Genomic DNA, 9,976 nt, shown 5'->3' with positions numbered 1-9,976 from the left:
AGATAGCCCCCCACCACCCTCTTCTCCCATCTCAAACAAGGTCTCTTCAGTAACTGACTACCTAACTCCAACCCTTACCAAGTCACTAGGTCTTGCTTCATATCCAGATACCAGATTTGCCCTCTCATCAACACAGACCACATCATCACTGAACCAAACCACATAAAATATAACTTGCAGGGTTCATTCACCTGTTTAGTACCTGTCTGCTGTTTACATTAGCCAGCTGGGGCAATCCCTATGTGAAAGAATGAATGGATATCTATTTGACATCAATTCCAGAAAAGCACAAAAATTTATGGGGCAGATCTCTTTAACCTCCCTGGACAGTCCATCACTACCTTCAGTATAGCTGTCCTTATACAATAAAACTTTCAAAGCCACTTTGAACAGGAAACCGCAGAACAAGAAATCAACCACAATCATCATTGGATTGTGTTAACCATGGTTTCAACAAGAGACTATGGGTTCTTATCCCATAACCTGGGACAGCTGTTAGCTCTAACAGTTTATTCCTGTATCACTCAATGTATTAACTGCCTTATCCTTACTGACCTTTTAAACCAGGCCTTTGTTTCTCTCAGCAATGCCCCCCTTTCTCTGTACTTCTCCACTGTATTTAAATTCCTCTCTTTTACATCCTTTCTTACTCCAAAGCCCACAGCATGATGAAATAGGCTGTCATCTATGAAAGTTCATGCCTCTGAACGAGTGATTCTCTAAGGTATCAGCCTGCACTGCCTTCTGTCTGACTTCAAACTAGCACGGCTAACCACTTTTATACACATCACTTGGTAATGTGAGTAGTTATGTTTTCCTTTCAAAATGTGAACACGGACCATATCATTCCCAGCATATAAAAGGCAGGCAATACCAAGACAGGGGACAGCACATTTAGAAACAAATAATCCCACAGGGCTCATGTCAGATTTCTAGAACACCCCCAAAAGATCAAAACAGAGTACCCTCACATAACATAGCATGGGGCAGTTTAAAAAAAAAAAATGTGTAAAAGCGCTGCTTTAGATCAATTGCTGACCTCATGATTTCAGCTATAAACTGGTAAAGGGAAGTTCTTGCACGACTCTCACTTCCCCATCACCCCGAGCACTGCAGCAAGCCAGGTGCTTCCTGGCATTATTTGCTTTCATACACTTACAACTACTGGCAACAGAATACAGGACTCTATTGAGCAGAGGTGCCTCAGTTGCTACATACCTTGACATCAGCAATGAGGGCATCCTCATCTTCTATGCCCGTGGGGACACACTTCTTGTGCAGGGGCAGAGACTCCAGCTTGTCCATCAGGCAGCGCAGCCCTTCTAGCTCAAATTGAGTCAGGTGCACCTTCTTGCTCTTGTGTGGACTGCTGGCAAGGGGGTCCCAAGCCTGGCCATTCTGGGGGGCCCGGCTAGAGTCAGAGGAGTCCGTGGATGGGGTTCTCTTAAGGCCTGGCAGACTCCTGCAGCCTTTGCTTAGTTCATCATAGTCTAGGTTGGCACCATTGGCCACAGGGCTTGTGAGGACCGACCGTCTAGTGACTGGGCGTCGTGGCTCTTTATCAGCTGCATCCTCCTCTTCATCCACATTTCCTGACTCTGAGGAGCTCAACTCCATATCTGCCAATGCCATAGGGAAAAAGAGCAATGAGAGGAGCGGAGACGTAGGCCCAGCCAACCAATTAGCTCATGGGGTGCTTCAATTTTTCAGGTTCTTCCACTAGGTGGGAAACTCCAGAAACTATCCCTATTTCCAAAAAGTGCTAAATATAAATCAGCTTGCTCCCAGGCTGAGAGAAGAGAGGGACAGAGTACTGCCATTTCTACAGCAGTATTACAAGTCTGCTCTAACCACTACTTCACCACACTGCTGCTAGGGGAGAAACAGAGAACAGGTACAGGCAGTCCTCAGACTTATGACAATCAGTTCCTGAAAACTGCATCTTAAGTTGAAACGTTACAACTCTGAACCAATTTTCTCATTAAAAACAATGTTATAAATGGGGGATTGGTTCCTGAACCAAGGCCCGATACCCTATTTTCACCAAAAATACCCCAGAATTTCATACTAGATCAATTATAGATAAGTAATATAGCTATATTAAAGATTTTATATTGCAAATAGCAATCATTGATTTGGAAGGACTTCTTTGAGGTGACTTTGCTGGACTTTTTGAAAGGTTCTTGACTGGAGTCTTCTCAGGAGTCTTGGCTACAGGTTTTTCTGGAGTCTTGTCTGCTTTCCTTGGACATTTTCTTTAAGAAGTTTGGACAGATGTTCTCCAGGGAGATGAGCAATGCAGCAAACTTGTTCGCTGGTGTGGCATTGCATTGGATCAAGTGTTTGACGTCAGTTTCGACTTTACAAGTTGAAACAGGGTGTCAATTTATAAACATTGTAAGTGTGAAATGTTGTAACTCGAAAAGTTGTAAGTTGAGGACTGCCTGTACTGACCATGCTTAGACTGGAAAAGGCAGGACTGTGTGCAGTAGTTTACTCCAGATCAACCAGATTAAACTACTGAAGAACACAGACTAAGAAAACTTGTATGAGAGCCTTGCCTCTGATGGAATCCTCTGGCTAGAAATCAGAGCCCCAGAAACTCTATGGCTGTCCTGAAAGATGCCCTTGAGGGGCTGTTCACCTCCATTTAGGGAGTAAGTTTCACATTGCCCTGTACTGACTATATGGATCTAGCTATAAAATCACCAGACACCCTTGCAACCTTCACTCTAAAGTTCATAGACAGTAGCATAAATGCAGCTCACTGTGAGGTTCCAGGCGTTTCCTTGAAGCCGTATCATGGGAACAGTAGGAAACAGAAAGGTAGCTTGTTTTGACTCATGGGTAAAAATCACATCTCCTCCTCCCAGTCTGCAGTCTCCCTCCAGCCCCACACTGAACCTGATCCCCTTAAATATAGCTAACAGGAAAGAGAGGAAATACCCATAAAAACCACCCTGTGAAATTAAGGAAGCAATCCTCCTGAATTCCCCCACCAGAGCCCTCCCCACCCTGCCACTCAGACAGCCAGATGGTGCATCAGAGGGGAAGCAAAGGAAACTGCTTCAGCACGGCAAGGAAGGGGTCAGGACAAAAACTCAGGCAGTAGCTCTCACCCATGCTGAGTGACTCCTTCTGGAAGTCCTTGGTCAGATGGGAGCGGTTGGTGATACAGTAGACATAGCGTTCCAGCACATACCAGCACATCTCATAGTAGAAGGGGTAGCGAAACTTGTTTGGGACCTGAGAAGGGGCATAAGAGGCAAAAGATAACGTAAGGAAAGGGATCAATTATGTTCCTAAACATAGAGCAGCAGAGTTTAACAATGCTTCAATTATCACACAGAACAGGTTTATTCTGGGGGTGGGAACTGCAAGTACACATAACAACAAACACTTAAGAGCACTTTCAGCAGCCTGGCATAAACCTCCTCATGCCGGAAGGAGTCACCAGGTGACAGAAAGACACACTTCACTTCCTAGTTATTAGCATTTCATTCTTTATTGTTCACGGTCAGGGATCTTTGCTACACTTACTTTTACATAAACTCTCCCCTAATTAGTCTGGCAATAGTAGTAAGGCCATAACACTGCAAAGGCCTTTAATTAATAGTACTGAGATTCAGCCCATCCAATACTCCATACAACAGGCTAAACATCTTTCTGAATACAAAAAGGGAGAAAGGAAGGTTGACAGGAATCTGAATGGTGTTTCTGTCAGTCAAACTTGAAGCCTGGCTGTCCTAGACTGGTTTCACATCAGTTAACAGGTAGGGAAAGGTCACTGATACACCCAAGCAGTTCAGCTCAAATTCATAAGTTGCCTTTGGCTTCAATAATCTTTTCTGACTAGTCAAAACCTAGTGCAGAACTGCAAAGTAGCACAGGAAGCATGTGGAAATGCAAAACCAACAACACTTGAACGACCCCATTGACTAGCAAATAATGTTCCCTTCCCTACACCTAATAGGGTTATAGAGATCCACTGCTAGTGAGTCAGGGGTACTTGGGTCCCCCCAAATCAAGACTGGATTGAAGCTGCTGGCTTTGAAGTTAACAGCTCATGTGTCATTTCTACACACTCCCAAGCCAGGCAGCCATTCCTCCCATGTTCTTATTTGACACAGTAAATAATCAATCAATCAGTCTGAAAGCCACTGTGTTGGTTTCTATGGCTTCCCCTTGCACCAAGGGAGAGTCTTAATGCACAGGTCACCTGCCAGCCCTCCTACAATACCTTACCCGTGTTCGATCTTCAATGCTGTAGATTCGCAGCTGCATGGGGATGTTGAAGCTGTGCAGGAAGTTGCCTCCAAAAACCAAAGTATCAGTGGGGGTGTACACAGCATGGATCCAACCTACAAGAGAAAGGAAGAGGACCATGAGAAGGGGAAAGCTTATACAGAACTAGCCTGTGAATGAGGCTGCCTCGGGTGTCACCCTCTTTTCTACGGGGCTCACTAACATGGAAGCAAAACTTGCTGATGCCATCACCTTCAATGATGCTAGAAGCATGAGAACCTTTTCTAACTGTTCCATTCACTTCACATAACCATACAACCCCACTGCCCTTTTTGGGTGCAAGAGTGAAGAGCCTATTGACTTTAATCCAGGAAAAAATTAATGTGTGGCCCAGGTATCAAAAGTTTGGGAAGCACTTATCTAAAATACTCCCCAGGCCCCAATCATTAAGAGCCTTGAAATGCTGGAGCTGTAGAGTATCACAGTGATCAACTCATCCTTCTAGTCTCCCACTATCCACTGCCATGTTCCCATCTTGACCTTCACTGCCACTCACTCGCATTATATTCAGCTGTATGCTTAACACTCATTTGATATCTTCATGTTTACCACCCCCATCTACCTCACTCAAATCAGTCTGAAGTTTTCCCTCAGCTTTTCTTCAGCCTGTTGTACGTCTCAGACAGAAGGCCTACCCTTGGACAAGAGGACAAGCTTTAAAACTGTCTTTTCCTTAGCTTGTCTGTCAAGAGACTAGGTGCTTCATTTATTCCTAGCCCTGGAACATCTTTGGCTACGAGCTATTTGTCACATTGTTGTTCTATGATTCTTCCCACATTACTGCTGCAGTGCCCTAGTCAGCTAGCCTCAGCTCCTCTGACCTTCATTCCCACCTCTACGCTTCCAGCTCCCCAGACTCCAGCATCAGCAGAATGCTGCTGTCATTTTCTCATATGAAGCAGTGTAATACCATTACTCATTCCCTAAATTCATGTACTAGCTCCCGCACAAAAGCTCAAACAATTCTTTTTTTAAGGTCCCTAGAGTTGCTCAAACCAACTTTGTAGACCCACCCCACCCCACCCCCTGGACTCACCTCCATTTGATATCTGCAATGCTCCCCAAGCTATCTGGAAAAGCTTGCCTGTATTGGATTCAGCTGAATGTTTGAAGGAAGAAGGACAATTTTGGCAAAACAGAGCAGGAACGGCCCTCACAAGGTCATCTAGTCCAGCTCCCTGCTCAAGGCAGCATCATCCCTGGCTAAACCATCCCATCAAAATGTCTGTCCAACCTGCTCTTGAAATTCCCAGGGAAAAAGATTCCACAGCTTTTCTACGCAGACTGCTCTAATACTTGACCACCCTCAGAAACAGAGTGGTCCTCTTAATTTTCAACCTACATTTCCTCTACTGCAGCTTGAGGCTACTGCTCCTAGTCCTATTCCCTATGGTCACAAAGAAAAGTCCATCTACATCCTCTCTATAAATGCCCTTTGGGCACTTGAAGACTGCTATCAAGTTCACCCTCAGTCTTCTCTTCTCCAGACTAAATATCCCTAGTTGTTTTACTCTTTCTTCATAAAAAATATGCTTTCCAGGCCCCTAATAATTTTCTTGCTCTCTGTTGGACTCTTTTCTCTGCCCTTTTACTATACAATCTCTCTTCTCCGACGTATATGATGCCTTAACAAAGCAGGGTCAGGGCAACTATTTAACTTGGCAATGTTTTGGGAATTAATGAAAGCTACAAGACAACTGAGCTGTGTCATACTCTTCTCTTGCAGCTACTCACTACAGTGATGGCCCCCAACCTTTGCTGGCCCTTGGATAATAGTGAGCAAGTAATGTACCATAGGCAACATCAGTGATTGCCTTGTCAATATAAAGAAATACATATCTGTGGGAAGCTAATGTGAATAATGTTGGATGTCTTATAGTCAATATGTCTATGAACCACAGGTTAGCAGCAACTGGTACAGAGGAAGTTCAGGGAGAAGTTGCACTATTCTGATCACATCCTGCAGAGAGCTCAGTCCCCCAACCCACCCTCTGTAACTGACCCCTGGCAAAGACACTCTTCTACAAGTAGCAATATACCCCGGCAGGTTGTCCTGCTCCCCATTCATACCTGAAGGGATGACGAATGTATAGCCTTGCTTGAGCTCAATACGCTGACATTCTGACACTCGGTCACCAAGGAAGATGTCTCCCTGTTTCCCAGACAGTAGCCAATTCTCATAAAGCTCCAGGTTCTGGGGTGTAGGGGGGATCAACCAGAAGATCTGCAAATGTAAAGAGAACCCAAGACAGTTAACAGTCTGGACAGCCACCTCCCTCCCCCACCCCATCCTTCACTTTTGGTCTCTTACAATTTTTCTGCTCTCTTTCAAATGCCAGAACACCAAATTTCCATCCACAGTGGGATCCCCAGACAGGGTGGTTTTAACTGAATGACCAGGAAATGTGTATTTTATTAAATATGGCTGGCAATTAGCAAAATGACAGATTTTCAATTTAAGGAATGTGCCAAGGACTGCACATTACTCCAGGCATGGGGATATTCAGCACATTCTCATTTTCAAGAAACAGTGTCAAGTAATACAAAACAAGTTCAAGATTAGGCAGGCATATATGGGACAAGTTCATGATGACCATGTTCCTGGGGCACTCTACCAGTAATACAGGGAACTCAGCCTCCAGTCATTTCCACCTGTGCACAGCCCCATAGCATGCAAACGGTATTTCTTCCCAGAAGGCAGCCATAGACCCTCTCCACTTTATTAGATCAAATTCACAACCCTTTGGGAAACTGTTTCAATCACACGTCTTCAGTTGGACATACACAATGGGGCTACTGCCAACTGCAGTGGTAGTGCCAAGGTGGCTGAGCCCCTTTTGTGAACACAGCTCTGCCAACAGAGCTAGACTAACACTCCCATATGACATAGCTTCATCAGAAGAACGTGCTTTGTGCTGCTACAGCCACACTGCACCCTCTAGCTAATCTTTTCAGAGTTCCACCCCACAAAGCTCTGCCAACAGATAAGAGCTCTGACAAAGCTGAAACTTGGGACAAGGTAAGGAGTAGTTCCTGCCTCTAGTGAGTCAGAAAAGTGAGGAAAAACAGATTTCTGAAGCCCTGCAGTTTGGGTACATGGCTTGGTATTTCCTAAGGTGCTCACATATTGTGATGTTACAGACTGCATCAATGCATGAAGTCCAACACTTTACTCTGGAAGCAGTATTGGATCTGCTGTGTCAACAGCTTGCAAAAATATGTATATTCTCACTACAGCAAGAGGCTAAAAGTAGTTGTATGCACAGATGTCACAGGGAGAAACTTATCTTCATTTTCACAGGTGCAACCAGAATTCCTAGATAAGCATAATTTTTATAGGGAAGATGAAAATATGGTACCCATACAAAGCTTCTGTATAAGATGCAGCTTTTTCCTACCACCTCCCCAAGAAGGCAGATCTAAAATTAGATGCGTCTTACACACTGAAGCTATGTAATGACAAATAATAGAAATCACTGTAATAGAAGTTTACGAAAAAAAATCAATTACATTTTTGTTAAAATGTTTTATACCTTTGGGAACAGGTAGATTTATATGTATAACATCTCAGACCTTAGAAAATGCACTGTTTTATCTGAAATATGTGAGCAGTGCTTTCAAGTTACAGTTTGTTTGTTTTTTAAAATAGTTTTTGGACTCCAGAAGTGTTCCCTTGTTTTAAATGTTGAAAAAAGTGGTTATTAGTTTTGTGTGCCTGTGACCAGTAAAAGGCAAAATCCATTTTTAATCAAGTAGGGGGAGATTATTTAAAGACAGAGATAGGAATTGGGCACCTCCAGGGAGGGGTGGGGGGTGAGGTGGGGATGTTTTACCTGTCTTCTGTGCATTCAAAAAGTCTTCCCTTTTCTATATATAAAAACGGGTTTTACAGACAGCATTTACTGTCAGCCTTAAGCACCCATGACAATAAGGCCTTGCTACTGCTGAGTGCTTGCAATATGATAGATGCACTAGCAAAGCCTCTTCAGGAAGAGGCAACTCAGGCCCAGAGAATAATTATTTTGCCATCATACCTGATTATCAATTCCTTGAACACTGTTAGGTCAGTAAAACCCATCTACCTTACAGCTTCTGCTAGTCTAGTGGTTAGCTAGGAGCCGTCATTTTTTTTTCACACTCCAGAAGTAGGTTGGCAGGACTTGAGTGTGGACTGAGCCTGAATTTAAACCACAATAAAGTGTAAAGTTGCAGAATAAAGAATAGCATCTAAAAATACTTCAGATGCAGGAGAGCTAGACAGGAAGACATAAGTGGCCCTAGATTTGTTACAACTTATTATGCAAGAGACTTCATGAGCCAGAGAATTCCCCATTTCCAACTAGTTTCATTCACTAAACTCAGGTCTGAGGACTGGAGGTCCATTGGAAATGGCAGCTGATGTGGAAAGAGCTCCAGAGCTGTCCCAGCGTACCTTACTAAGGACTAGAACCTCTGTAAAGGAGCACAGGTCATGGATCAGTTAGTTTGGACAATTTGGTGTATACTCCTACATGCAGGAGTCCATGCACTGCTTTTACGCTCACAGGTATTTGTAAGCTAGGGAGACCATTCAACATGGAGATCATACACTAATTTATACACTCTCTCTGAAAAAACTTTTTCGTATGTTTAGGGATCTGAGCTGGTCTGACCTAGCTGCAGCCCCACACCCACCCTAACAGAAATCTGGAGTGGGGGGGGATGTATCCCCCCTGCCACCCCCTCACCACATCGTGCCCACATCCCCCTTCCTCTCACATCCATCCACTACCTCACACACTGGGGGCCAGGGCCTGGGGCTTGGGAGTGAGGGGCAATTGTGGGGACAGGGCACCGGCATATCAGGGCTGTTAAGAGCCACAAAGTAGCAGGAAGGACAGCCACAGCTGGACCCATGTCCTAGTGAGTGAAAGTGGTGGGCTCTGGTTTTTCATAATAAAAAACACCCAAAAAATGAGGTGCCAAAATATATAGGTATTTATAATTTATTTATTTTATTATAATAATTGAGGTACTGGTAAGCTTCCAAATTGCTTGAAAATCGTAAATATTAATAAAACATTGTGTTCAACTGATAACTCAATTTTTTAGTGGCATTTCATTTTAATTGTGGAAAAAGTATGGATTTGGAGGTTTTTTTGGGGGGAGGTTGTTTTTTGTGGGGCTTTTTTTTTTTTTTTTTTTTTTAATAATAATCAGAGAATTTCAGATTTTTTAATTTTTTTTTTTTTTTTAAACTCAGAGGAAGCCAGGATTCCTGCTTATATTGCATCATTCTCTTCATTAAAAAGAACGCAGAAGGTTTTTGTAACACTTACAGCTGCAAAGTAAGACGTTAACAAAGGAAACTACCCAAGTTAAACCTTCCAGAGATGCTGAGGTATATCATTTAGCACAAACAGTAAATAAAACTGCGCTGAAGTCCAGATCAGTGGAAAGCCATATCGCACTATCAATCTTCCTTCTACCTTAACTCAAAATGAGCATAAATTCATTAGAGGTAGAGAATTAACTGTAGCAAGCAGACAGGCCAAGGAAATTTGAATCCAAGTCCAGGCAACCTCTAATTTAAGGGGATTGGGTTTGGGTTCATTTACAGCTAATAAGCATGGAACTGAATACTAGTTCTTTGGAGAAAATGTTCAAATGACTTCATATTCAGGCCCATCAG

The 9,976-nt window shown here is 43.4% G+C and overlaps 1 protein-coding gene across 1 annotated transcript in view; it reads right to left on the bottom strand.

Annotated features, from left to right (window-relative positions):
* Nucleotides 1–331: 331 nt before the first annotated feature.
* The window catches only part of LOC109291242 (lysine-specific demethylase 2A-like), a 46,600-nt gene continuing 36,955 nt past the window's right edge, over nucleotides 332–9,976 (bottom strand). Inside the window, exons 9-12 of the mRNA XM_019508159.1 lie at nucleotides 6,376–6,529; nucleotides 4,246–4,361; nucleotides 3,120–3,246; nucleotides 332–1,619 (exon numbers count right to left, since the gene is read on the bottom strand). Of these exons, the coding sequence (XP_019363704.1) occupies nucleotides 1,204–1,619; nucleotides 3,120–3,246; nucleotides 4,246–4,361; nucleotides 6,376–6,529 (813 nt within the window). The 3' untranslated portion in view covers nucleotides 332–1,203. The remainder of the gene's footprint in view (nucleotides 1,620–3,119; nucleotides 3,247–4,245; nucleotides 4,362–6,375; nucleotides 6,530–9,976) is intronic.

The sequence above is a fragment of the Gavialis gangeticus genome, unplaced genomic scaffold (assembly GCF_001723915.1).
Source record: "Gavialis gangeticus isolate Ggan-Ray unplaced genomic scaffold, GavGan_comp1, whole genome shotgun sequence".
Lineage (NCBI taxonomy): Eukaryota > Metazoa > Chordata > Crocodylia > Gavialidae > Gavialis > Gavialis gangeticus.
This window is presented reverse-complemented; position numbering and strand designations above follow the sequence as displayed.